General features: G+C 40.7%; 1 protein-coding gene across 9 annotated transcripts in view; it reads left to right on the top strand.

Moving 5' to 3' along the window:
• The window catches only part of LOC140911640 (transducin-like enhancer protein 4), a 121,062-nt gene that overhangs the window by 89,126 nt on the left and 18,168 nt on the right, over positions 1-13,768 (top strand). Inside the window, exon 10 of one of the 9 annotated variants that reach the window (XM_073345091.1) lies at positions 7,660-7,854. The exons of the other annotated variants lie outside the window; for them this stretch is intronic. Within the exon in view, the coding sequence (XP_073201192.1) occupies positions 7,660-7,854 (195 nt within the window). The remainder of the gene's footprint in view (positions 1-7,659; positions 7,855-13,768) is intronic. 9 annotated transcript variants of the gene reach the window in all.

Raw genomic sequence — 13,768 nt, 5'->3', positions numbered from 1 at the left:
CACACTCCTCTTACCAACCGTAGGAGGAAAAAGTGCATTTGACATGAATGGCTACCAAAGCAGCACATGATCTAAGAAGACCCCTTACTTGTCAACCTGTGTTACAAATTATAGCCATTCTCCCTTACTGTCATTGTAGCCATTATAACCTTCACCAGTTCTTCTGCCTGTTTACCCCAACTAGCAGCACGATGTCAGTCTTGTCTGGATTGAACCCTCATAGCCAAACCCTAAAGTTAAACAATAAAACGCATATGTGGTCACCTAAATTATTGGGCACTCAGGATTTCTTAAAATCAAGTCGCTTACATAAATGTCTGCATATGGGCTTAGACACCTAACTTTAGGCAGCCAATTTTGAGCATGTTGGCCATAGACTTTCCAATTAGCTGGTCAGAGTGGTGGGTTGAGAAGGTGGAGAGCACATTGCAATATAAAGGTACCTTTTGGGTGCTTTCTCGTAAGTCAGTAATCAATGTATCTTGGGTTGATTATATTTCTTGGGCCTTTGACCTCCTCCTGTTTGTTTAATCCAGTGTACAGTATTACCTTGTAAATAGGAAATGCACTGAAATTGTCATTTAAGTAAATTTATTAGAGCCAGCTTCTCAGGGTTCATCCCAAACTGGAATGAATACCTTTCATTTTTATAAATAAATGAAACATTATAGTTTCCAAGACAACCCAGATGAAATATCTGGCTTTGCTATAGGAGCTAAACCCACACCCGAGGCATTGTTATCTTTATCCCTGCTGGGTAATTTGTACACTGCAATAGTTTGTTTGGAAACATGCCTGTTGTTGTTTAAAATGTACTTAATGCTAGATTAGAGTACAGAAGCTTTTTTTGATTTTGTTTTGTTTATACAAGCTTGTTTCTAAACCGTTTAAAATAAAGAGTTTGAGTATGAATGGTATTTAAAAAATCTTTCACATGGTGTTTTTAAAACAGATCAATTTCAGCATTAAAATGTTAGAAATTCAGCCAAGGAAAATTCAACTCAGGATTGTATAACTATAATGATAATATATTATACCCGTCTTCCTTCAAGTGTTTGTAACAGCAGAGTTGAACCTGGTGACTTACATAATTTAGGAGTGTTTGCCAGAACACTGTTTTAGGCAGATTACTGCAGTCTTTTCTTAACAAAAGCAAAAGGAAAGATGGATCATATTATGAAGTACTTAAATAAGAGAATAGTCTTCTCAAAGCATCTAAAGATAACTCATTTGAGTAGAACAGAAGGGCATGTGTATGAATGCCAGTTATCACACTTAACTACTTGGCAGGATACAGGGGAGTACAAGACATGGAGTTCTGTTTTTCAGTTGTTCTAGTCTAAATTAAAATTTTATTGGCTGCTCATTGCTGACATCAAAACATTTTTAGCTAGACTAAAGTGAGTAATTGATCATGCTTTTAACATTTAAAAAATTGAGTGACCTGTCTAATATAAAAAACGAAAGGCACAGCAAAATAAGCTACTGCTGCCTCTTGCATAATTCTTAGATGTTAAAGAGTCTGTTGCACATCAAAAAGTTGGCACAAGCACTGTTTTATATATTATTTACCTGCTGTTTTGAAATAGGTGTGGTATGTATAGTGGATTCACTTTGGGTTCTGACTCGCATGGTAATGCTTCAAGACAGCTAGAAGAGCTCTTCTCCCATAACTCTATCCGCAAGAATCCTTGGCTTAAAGAGCTATTGTTGGGAAAATTCGTTGTGTGACAAGTTGGGCTTTCAGGCCCCAATTCAGGAAAGCACTTAAGCACATGCTTAAATCCCACAGACTTTTTAGCTATTTTTTGATTTAAGTGAAGTTAAACACATGCCTAAAGTTTAACACATGCTTGAGGGCTTCACTGAATAAGGATAGTTTCCTGAACTAGGGCCTCTTCTGACACAGCTGTTTTATATTCCTAAGCAAATGCAAAATAGTAGATGAAGTCAGGCACTGGTAATGTGCTTGAATGTTGTTTGGGCTGGAAAGCAGAGCAGTAGTGATCAAAGCTTAATTTCTTGGCAATATTTCATTGGGATTTCATATAGTATGTTGCATACAAATAAGAGACATGAATTTCAGCAAAAAGAACAGGAGTACTTGTGGCACCTTAGAGACTAACAAGTGTATTAGAGCATAAGCTTTCGTGGGCTACAGCCCACTTCATCGGATGCATAGAATGGCACATATAGTAAGATATATGTATATATACACAGATAAGTTGGAAGTTACCATACACACTGTGAGAGGCTAATTAATTAAGATGAGCTATTATCAGCAGGAGAAAATAACTTCTGTAGTGATAATCAAGATGGCCCGTTTAGACAGTTGACAAGAAGGTGTGAGGATACTTAACATGGGGAAATAGATTCAATATGTGTAATGACCCTGCCACTCCCAGTCTCTATTCAAACCCAAGTTAATGGTATCTAGTTTGCATATTAATTCAAGCTCAGCGGTTTCTCATTGGAGTCTGGTTTTGAAGTTTTTCTGTTGCAAAATTGCCACCTTTAAGTCTTTTACTGAGTAGCCAGAGAGGTTGAAGTGTTCTCCTATTGGTTTTTGAATGTTATGATTTCAGCCTTGCTCGGTACCCCATGTTCATATTTTTAGCACCCAGTTAATGCAATAATTAGTTAATGAATTCATTGAGTGTTCAGCTTTAGAAGATGGCTGCCCAAATAGTGTAACGACAGGTCTATACTACAAATTTGCATCAGCACAACTGCGCTGGTAAAACTATTAATATAATTTTGATTGTCCCAAATCATTTCTTCAGCAGGTCACATTAATTATTGTTTTTTTATTATTAATGTCACAGTAAAGATGCTTTACAGACAGAAAATCAAGGTTTTTGCCCCCAAGCAGCTTAGCTGCACCAGGGGTGTAAGGGATGAGAGCAACAAATTTGAAACCTGAGACCAGATGCCTTCCCACCCCCACCCCCATGAATGTAACCTGAGTTAAAAAGAAAAAGTCAGTATTAGGGAACTGAAAAGGGGAGGGGAGCAAAGTTTTATTGTTCAGAATGCATGCTGAAAGAAATCAAAAGCAATGCCTCATGAGTCTGCCTTCAGAAATGAGCTGTGGTTTTGAAATAGAAGAAAGCTAATTAGTGCTTGGTTATCTCCTGATCAAATCCAGGAGTCAAATGGGGAGTTCTCATCCCTGGAGGATATTGCTAATACCAGTCTACAGGAAAAAGAGAATCCACTTAACTGTCCCCGAGAGAGTGTACAGCTTGGTCATTTTTGTTTTGAAACCGTTGGCACAGACTTTGTTTTTTGTCTAATAATCTCTATTACTAGTTCTGTTGTGATTTCTGCAACCCATAGTTGTTTGAGACCTTATATTGCAGGAAAGTATTCACATTCCACTTATTTTTTTGCTGTATAATATACAATCCAAAATTAAATTGTAAGTATTTTACTGTGCTTAGGGTTTTTTTTAAAGAGCGGTATAACCAAAAGATTATTTATTTTTCAAATGGATTCCTCAATACTTCTTATACTCTTTTTGATAGTATAAAACACTCTTTTTAGCATTTTCCTACTATTCTAAATGTATTATTTTGTCCAAATTCAGTTGCCATAAAAATGCATTTATCACTAGAGTCCTTGAACCATCCTGGGCTTTGAAATTATTTTGTCAGTCTTCACTTTTTTTGAAGACTGCCTAAAGATAGTAAGTGCTTTGCTCCTGAGTTGCAGAATTCAGAGCCAGTAAAACAAGCTGATGGCTATCATTCTTTCTGTCTTTCATGGTGGTGAGTCCACAATTAAATTGCTGTATTGAATGCTCTGGCTAGTTCAGCTGCTTCTCTTATCCTGTGGTTGCTCTCCCTCTTACTAGCTTACTCCCCTTTCTTAGTTTTCATTTTGGTGGTGCTGCTCTACATGTCTCAGGACTCTGCCTTAGGAAATTGCCTAAAAGTTCATTAACTGGAACCCCTAAACGTTTGAGAACAGAACAGAGGATCTGATGGTTCCTTGGCTTTTGTGTTGTTCTTCGGATTCCCAGAGATGGTTATGTTTACCCTCAATTTTTTGAATCTATATAACTTTGTGACCTTTGGCCTGTCTGTTTTAGGTCAGAGTAACTGCTGATATTTTATATGTTAGGGCTACTCTCATACAGACTAATTCTTGATATTGGAATGTGTTTTTTGTTTTTGTTTTTTTTTTTCTTTCTAAAACACCAGAAATGTGATTTGTGGTTGAGTTCTGTCTGTCTTCCTTTGCTCTCACACATCTTTATTACTCTAGAATGCTTATTGTTTCAGACATTGTTAGGGCTAGAAATCCTTTGCAGCTCGTGTACACCCTTGGGCTCTCTCTCACTGTGTCATGTTCTCTGTTGCACATATTACCTATAATTGTGTGTGCTAACATGTCCTTGAAACTCTTCATTCTATTCAGATTTATTTTGGAGTATGTGGTCTAGTCTAGGGTGTGTTGAAGCTTTCTTAAAAACGGAAGAAATTGAAACGGGTTGGGTGATATAGAAAGGACCCTGTGGATTGCTTTATGGATCAGAATGGAAGCTGTTTGACTAGGGCTTGGCTGTTGCCATCAGTTAACTTCAATATTTACAAGCTGGCAGATGTGGACAAGAGCAGACTTGATGGAAATGCTGCACAAATTTGTGTGCCATCCTTGCACAGGGGCCATTGTAGTTTCTGTGTTGTACCAATTTTAAAATATACGTTATTGAGCTGTAATCGCTGAACCTTGCAGCTCCTATAAACTGATCAGAAGAGGTTTTTATTTTCCACAACTTTTTTTCTAATATTCTATCTCCCATCCATTTCTTTATTCAAACTGTCTTGCTTACCAAAAGATGCCTGTTATCCTTGCTACAGTCCTCCTTGTATCTGTGTTTAGATATCCTTTCCCCCAACCTGTCTTTTGTCTTTGCTTCACAGCTGTGCTCCTTAACTACTTCATTGCTTGTAGTTATGTGCATTGGTTCTTTTTGTCTATCTTTTGACCCTCAAAGTGTAAGTAAGGGATTAGGCCTTACCCGTGATGTATCTCTCAGTCAGTGACTACAGAGGAAGCTGTATTTTAAGGGATTTATTTTAAAGATCCACCTGTGGAAGCCTAGCTATCAGCCACTGCTATTGCTTTAAACACCTGTTTTCCTTGCCACTCTGCACTTGCATACCAGGAGAGGCCAGAGAAGCAACAGCCCATGCTGATAGAGGTATGCTTCAAAATTGCCTGGTATCTCTGACCTCCACTGTGTAGCGTAGTTTCATAGCAAAACTGAGATGATACAGGTCTTCAAATATTTGTGTACGCAGCCAGTTTATGAATGCACGCAGCCAGTTTATGAATGCAGCATTCAGACTCTGGAGTTAATATGTTAATTTTGAATTTATCACCATTATTGTAACTATGATTAAAGATCTAGACTTCGATGCCTTCAGATCATTCCTTCTCATTTAATTAGATTACGTGAAATGTTATAGTGGCGCTGCCAGAGCAACTAGATCATCAATGTAAAAAGCATCTTTTGATATTTTATATATTTTTAATTTTGAAACTATTTGAGTTTGGAAAGTTAACTGCTGCATGTACACATTTTCTTTTTATTCCAGATTTCTTTGACTGATTAGTTGTTCTGGCAGAGACACTAAACATCTAGACTTTGATGTTTTATGTGACAGTCTTATCCACTAATTAACTTCATTAATTTTGCAATTAGTGAAGTAAATTAGTGGGTAAAAATGCCATATAAAACATCAAAGTTTGCATTTTTAATTATAGATTGTATAAAAAATAATCATCACAATCTTGGCTTACTTAACCCAATCCAAGTAGCTTAGACAGGCCATGTGATATGCAATAGCTTTGTATTGTGGCTTTCCTAGCTTTTTACACTAAAAACTACTGAGACTGTCCATCTGAGTTTGGAGAATCTAGCCACAGCGAAAAGGCAGCAAACGCTGATTCAGTCCAGGTGGGACTGAGTGGGAGTTAAGGTGCTGACGGTGTAAACAGTGCGAGTGACTAGAGTTGTGGGAAATGGAAGGTGAAAATACTCAATAAGTTTACTTAAGCCTTGTCTGTGCTAGAAAGAAAGTACCTGGATAGATATAGCAATTCCAGCAAATCCTCTTCGTGTAGACACATTTTGATTTCCCCCCACTCCTACCCAACATAGCTATGCTAGCGAAAGCCTGGTGTAGACACTGTTATACCAGCAAATGCAGTCCTTTCCAGTATGGCTTAATTCGTTCAGGGAACTAGTATAAATACCCTGTCAAAAGAATTCTCCTGCGGTATAAGCTCTGTCTAAATTAGGAGGAATACAGGTATAGCTATACTGGCAAACACTTTTTTGTGTAGACAAGGCCATAGACCTCGATGAATTAAGAGACCTCTTTCATATAAGAAGCACAAGCTAAACTATAGAATGGCCACTGAAAATATAAAGGCAGTTTGATGTGGAACAGTTCTGCCTAAAGTCTATAAGGATAACATATACATGAAAGGCAGGTTGGTTTGAATTTTGAAGAAGGTAGGAGGGCTCAACTCAAATCAAACATCAGACTGAGTCCTTGAGGGAAATCATTGAAGCAAGATTCAATAGAATGAGTAGAAAATGCACTGGACTGAGACCTGGGGTGTATTAATGGTGGAGAGGATAAAACAATTTTACATCAGAGGGAACGAAGTAACAGGAAGGCAGAAGGAAAAAATGTTCAGATACTACTGAAGGGATCTCTCTTTTTAACAAGACTCCGTCCATGTCTACACAGCAAACTTTGGTCAATGCAAGTTACGGTGGCATAAAACTATCACGGTATGTTGCTTGTGTGAGTGCGTACTTTGCTCCTTGCATCAGCACTGTGTGCATTCACCAGGAGTGCTTGTGTCGATGCAAAGTGTGGTGCACCACGATAGGTATCCCAACCAGCATGCTACCTGCCACTGTTCAGCACACTTTGGGGATGTTTTGGCAATGCACAGTGAGGCAGAAATGAGTTGCTCAGGGGTGACTGGGAGCAAGGAGTCAAGTTCCCAGCATGCAAATGTATCCATCCCATAATGTCATCTTTATCCCATAATTTTCATGCCTTTTTTTAAAACATACCACAAACCCCCATAGCCCTCCTCACGGTCTGCCATCTCTGACAGAAGCCTGGAGCCTGCACAGCTTTGCACTGTTGTCCTAGGCATTGCAAACACAGGATGCATGATCCTCCAGTATGTGCAGAGCCATGAGAGGAACTGAATCAGCAGGAATACAACAGTAATGGAGCATAGCAAGAACCAATTTATGGTTGTTGGTGGCATTGATGAAGCAACTGCAGATGGTGGAGCACTGTTTCTGGGCCGAGGAATGAAGCATTGACTGGTGGGATTGCACTGTAATGTTTGGGATGATGAGCCGTGGCTGCAGAACTTTTGATGCACAAGGCCACATTCGTGGATCTGTCTGTCAAGCTTGCCCCAGCCCTTCAGCGCAGACTCACCAAAATATGAGCTGCACTGACAGTGGGTAAGTGAGTGGTAATATCATCGTGGAAACTTGCAAACACAGGAATGCTACTCGTCAATGGGAAATCATTTTGGAGTTGGTAAATCCACTGTGGGGGCTGTTGTCATGCAAGTGTGCAGGGCCATTAATTGTCTCCTCTTACGCAGGATTGTGACTCTTGGCAATGTGCAGCACAAAGTGGAAGGATTTGCAGCAGTGAGGTTCCTGAACTGGGGTGGGGTTTTAGAAAGCATGCATACCCCTTTTTTGGCAACAGAGTACCTTGCCACAGAGTACATCAGCTGCAAGGGCTACATTCATGTCCATTTTACCTACACATACAGCAACCGTGGCTCTCTCAGGTCAGTATATGCAAAACTCTGATTGTCCTTAATGTCCCCTGGGGTGGAGTGGCAGGGGTAGGGATGCGGCCTCTGATGCCACATGGAATGTTCCACAGAGTGTAGGGAGGTGCTATAATAGAGTTCTCCATCGTCTGAAAAGAGAGGCAAGACTGTGTTTGTTAAACCAGTAGGTCCACAAGAGTCTGCAGTATCTGTTTTTGCTGCCAGAGAAGCCCCGTTATGTCTTAATGAACCTCCCTCTCCTCTTTCTGCTGGGACTCCTGGGCCTGCCTCCTGTCCATTCTTTCCTTCTCCAGGCTGTCTGCAGTGCTCACCCTTCAGGCCCTTTGCTCACAGTCTGATGCAGCACTGGCTTGCAGGATCTCCTTGAACATGTCATTCTGAGTCCTCATCTTTCTCTTCCTTATCTCGGTCGGGCATTCCACAGATGTAGAGCGGAAACCCCACAAGGCCATAACAACAGCAGCTGCAGGTAAAACACACAAAGGCATCATTGGCCGTATAATCACAACAGAAAGTGAAAGTTAAGACTCAAAACTCCCTTCCTGTGCTCCGCTGAGGTTTTAAACAAGACTTGCCTCTTGACACTTCTGCTGCAGAGTGCATGGTGCCATTCACAGCACCAGCCGTGGGGTGTAAGGCCTGCCAGAGATGAAGGAAATGGTGAGGAAATTTCTTGGTTGCATGAAACTGAGGATAGGGCAATGGAACTGAATACTGGCACCATTTTCCACAGGCGGGGTGATTTTAACTGATATCTCCTCCTGAGGGTAACAAAGGCACAGAGAGCACAGCTGCTGCTGGCCTTCCAAAGCCGCCCAGCCTGTATGCTGCTAGCCTGTTTACTCCAATAGTGCCTACTGGAGTTATCGCCAAGTCGTGTGGGAAGGTGTCCTACCGTGAAGAAGAAATAAGGCGGCCATTCCTAGAAACTTTGGGAGAGGATTACAGAGTACTTCCATGAAAGTTTCATGGAGATTTCTCAGGAGGGTTCAAGCGACGCCCTTGTATACATAAACTGTTCCTCATGCCCCTCCCTTGCCACAGGGGAATGAAAAAAAGAGAACCCTATCTCTCTCTTTTTTTGGTACCACTACCTCGTGTAGTACAATTAAATTAATGAAACAGTTGATAGCTGTATCCTGTTAACTTGGGAGTGCTATCAGTACATCACTGTAATGGGAAATATAAACTACCCAAAGTTCCTTCCCCTGCATCAGACTCACCTGTGCTCAGCTGCTGGGACTGACTGGACTGTGGTGGTGTCTCAGACAGGTCCTGGCTTGTGGCATAGCAAGACCCCACCACTTGCATGTCCCCCATCCTCCTCCTCGTCATGGCTGTTCATGCCAGGAGTCTTTGGCTTGGGCTCCTCGGAGGTAGTCATGGTTGTCTGTAGGTCGGTGGTGGGGTTTCCACCAAGTATGGCATGCAGCTCTTTGTAAAAGCAGTAAGTCTGCAGCTCATCACCTTGGCCTTCTGGTATGCCTAATGCAGTTCCTTTGCTTTCATGTTGCACTGCTGCTGGTCCCTGTAGTACCTTCTCCTGCATCTCCTGTGTAACCTGCTTGTAGATGTCCATGTCTCTATGGCTGGTCCATAGCTGTGCTTGAACAGCCTCTTCTCACAGGCCTAGGAGATCCAAAATCTCCGGTCTACTTCAAGCTGGAACACGTCTGGAGTGTGTAGCTGGCTTGTTCTCCGGGAACCCTGGGCAATGGTGTTCACAATTGGTCAGTGTAGGGCATTGTGGGGCAGCTGCTGGAGGACTGTTAGGGTCAACATAAGTAACTCAGTGTCTGCACTTGTGCTGCGTCGCCCTCAGCACATCGACCATAGCGCAATGCCGCTCAGGGCAGTGGTGTTACTGTGTCGCTGTAATGGGGCATTTACATCGGTAGGAGACACATTTAATGGCAGAGCATGTGCGACTAGGTTGATGCAAGCTTATGCTGACCGAACTTTGTAGTGTATACCGGGCCTGAAAAGGCTCAATGGAGAAATGATCTTGGGAGGTCAAAATGTGAGCTCTGAAAGGGAGAGAGAAAGGCAAGTAATCTTGACTGATAGCTTGATAGTTCAGAACCTGGCCCCAAGCATCTGTCTTAGATAAAGAGAACAAAGTGTAATGCTGCCTTTCAGGTGCCACAGCAGGGAATGTCACAATATAAGAATCAAGAATAAGCTGAGAAAGGTTGGACTTTCCACTAGTTTAGACCATTTGGCAATATGGTGGGAGTTTTGATTGAGCTATGGATTACTTTGGTGATGTGACTGGTAGATGTAAACATGCTACACGGTATCTTGGAGCAGCCCAGAAAATTTCACAACCACTGCTCTCAGTTTACTAAAAGTGTAAGTGTGAGAGAGAGAGAGAGAGAGAGAATATGTATGCATTCTGGTAAATTGAAAGGAATTCTTGTGGAATTTTGTGAACCACTCAGAAGCTATATTGTGTGGGAGAACTCTAATAATATTTTGATGGAATTTTCCTTAATAATCAGGATAACTGACTATTCTTTTTGTTTTTGTTTTTTCTTCTTTACCTTCCTCAATTTTGTTTTCCTTTTTCTGCTGTGTATCTTGGTGTTTCTTTATATACATCTTTATCAGTGGCTGTTTTTCTCCCAGTTTTATTCCCTATTTCTTTCCTTTACATTGTTGTGGCTCTGTGCTAATAACTGAGACAGGAAACCGAGGGGAGGGGATGAATGTGACATTGCAGTTTGAGTGAAGTGAGACATCTTTGGGTATGTCTACACTCGAGCTGGAAAGTGTAAATTCCAGCCCTAGGAGACATACCCATCTTAACTCTGATCGAATCAGTGTGCTAAAAATAGATCAAAATAGTGTGCTATTCCCCCCCCCCACGCAAAATAGGTGAAGGGCTATGTTGTACAATACTGGTTTTTTCTATCCCTTTCATTGGCAAGGAGCCGTGTTAGAGAGTTTGGCCTTGGGACTTCTGAGGAAAGTTAAGCCCAGGAGCTCAAAGGCTTAGCTGCTAAGTTTTCAAGTAGAGAGAATATTCTTGTGATTGTTACTCCATTCTGTCTGGCATAAGGTTAGAACTAGTGCAGCGCTGTACTGCATTTCGTACCCGTAAAGTGGACTGGAAGCTGGTCCACCTTTTGGCCCAAGTCAGTAAGCAGCCAAGTCTAGGTATGGACAGTCTTAACTCAGACTTATGTAGGAGTTATAATACTTCAGTTGCTCCATGTTGCTGATTTCACATCTCCCTTAAATAATTAAAAGGACCATACCAAACGCTGGAGTGAGTCAGATTGCTAACGTTGGCTTTTGTATTTCACCGCCCTAAATGTGAGTGCCAGTCAATGAGTGAGCATTCCTGTGAAGTCATTTTCCTGTGATGTGTGTTGTATCCATTTTTATTGTTTCTCGTATACTTTGAATGGACTTTATAACAGCAATAATGTCATTCAGATAATTATATCATAATTGACCTTAGCAATGAACATCCTTGGCTTTTACTGCAGTTTGTGTAATACTTCAGGATGATCAATTATCTCATAATTCCCACTTTGTTGGAATTATTGTTTTAATTATTTCACTTAAAATACATCCTTTTTTTAGTGTTATAGAGTTACACCAGGTAATGGTCACAGTCACAAATGCTTCAAGAGTTACCAGCTTTGTGTGGGAGGGCTTTTGGGTCTTATCATCTCGTCATTATTTCTAACACTGGTTTCATTTAATTATCACTTAATTTTTATCCAAGCAAGATTAGCAGTCCAAGAGAGCTATCTGATGGTAGTCCAAGCTACAGGGCTTGAGAAAGGATGGATAGCCCGTGTGCTTGATTTTACTATATTGTTTTTCTTCCTTTGTGCTATGTGAGCCATTTATGGTAATGCATGTAATTTTCAGTGGAAGTTGAGGTTTAAAAGGTTATAGTAATTCTTGGATTTTTCAAGTAATTTGAAGTATTAATTATTACAAGTAGACAGCACATTGATGTTTGCACTGCTACTTATGGGATATTTATGGCTTTATAAGAGGTTTATATAGCATTCTTTATGATCAATTAATTTGTGCATGGTCAGGGGAGATATTTCAGGCTGTGTCTGGCACCTACATTCCACTGTGACGGTCACCATATAAATATCAGAGAGGGAATATGCCACCTCATGAAATTCCTGGAGAGTGTTGGTCTCGTTTGTTGTGTAGTGTTGCTCAGCACTGTACAAAACATAGTGGGATATGTAGTGTCTAGTATTTTACAGTCTTGTGCTGAAGATCCAACGCTGTATTTGATGTAGTGCTTCTTAAATGAACTAAATGTACATGTCAAAGTGCTGAGCCTTGCTGTTCTTATATCTGTTCAGTCGGTTTGGGTCACCATTTTGCATGTATTTACCAGGAATTAACCTTTTCTACACAAACAGAAAATGAAAATACAGTGCCTTTTTGCTAAAAGAGAAGTTAAAACAGCCACTATCCCCAAATAATGTATTTCCACATGTCTTGTTCAATTATTAGATGTGAACAAACTCAATACTGCTTAGCAGGGAAATGCTTGGTTTTCTAGTAGATTAAAAGTTCATTGAAGAAAACTGCAGTGTGAAAAGATTTTCTTTCTCTATAAATTTTAATAGTTATTAGAAGGAGGATTCTGGCCCATTAAGTTACAGCCTGCCAAGACATAATGCTAAATCACTTAATTTCTCTAAGCAGCAACCCTGTTCCATCTTCTTTAAAGGAAGCTGTTAGAAGAGCCTTGATGTTTTAATCGAAAAACAGAGCAAAGTCTGACAGCTAAACTGTGCTTTGATGGAGGTTTTTTGTGTTCAGCCCTTTAGTCATGGGATCTCCCACAGATCCCTAGGTGTAGACTCAGGGAAAAGGTTTGTACAGATGCCAGTGTCACTTGTAGACATCTGATACACAACCACAGTTACATGTAGATAGTTGTCACTTAGTGCTTTGGCTAAACAGGCCATGGCAGTTGTGCTATTTTGTATAAGGGGCAATTTTAGGTCTATCAACACCAGCCATGGAGTTCCTGCAGAATTGCAGTTTTTTTATATAGCAGATACAGTTTGTAATGGATAGACCAGATGTGGCCATTACAAAATCTCTGCTTAAAAATCTGAACTGAGGCTTCATGCAGGAGACCAGAGTTAGGCTGCTATTTCTTGCATCTCACTCTTGAAGTCTAGCCTTGTAGTCCTCTCAGCAACTGGCCCAAAGCCAAGCCTTCATTCCTCTCCAAAACCTGAGGGGCAGGAATTAAAATGAAGGTTTGGGGGATGGGGGAAAGTGAACTGTACCAGCTCAGAAGCTTTTTTATCTCTAGGTTGTCAGTTCAAATCCAGCCCAGGTCCTAACAGCTTGTTGTAACTGAAGATCCAGTTACTCTTTCTGCAGAAGTAATATTAGCCCCAGTGTATTCTAGTTGTGGAATTGCATTCTGCCTACCTAATCCCTTTCGTCCCTCTTCGTTTCAGTTGGAAAGTTCTTCATTTTCTCTCCTAAAAAGTGTCAAGCTACATGCTAGACCCAAGAATGTGATTTGAAACCTTAACTTGTAACCTCATACTCCTGAGCTTCAGCCCAACACCCAAAGCTGGAACAGTTAATTAGCCTTAAAGCAGCCTTACAAAATTATACTCACCCAGTCACATAGGCAAATTGCAGGGATTTTGTTTGGGATTGATGGGAAAGTAAAATATTCAATTTCTTGTTTCCCTTCTCTTGTCGTGATGTGAAGGGCAGATGAAACTCTCTGTATCTTGGCTGGAAAATGTTTGTGGCAGTTTTAAGACATAAGGCTATGTCTATACTGTGTACCCTGTGCCAGCATAGCTCCCTAGTGTAGATGCAGCCTAAGCTGACAGAAGATGTTCTTCTATAGGAATGCCACATCCCCAAATGACATAAGCTACATCGA

Source organism: Lepidochelys kempii, chromosome 5 (assembly GCF_965140265.1).
Source record: "Lepidochelys kempii isolate rLepKem1 chromosome 5, rLepKem1.hap2, whole genome shotgun sequence".
Taxonomy (NCBI): Eukaryota; Metazoa; Chordata; order Testudines; family Cheloniidae; genus Lepidochelys; species Lepidochelys kempii.
This window is presented reverse-complemented; position numbering and strand designations above follow the sequence as displayed.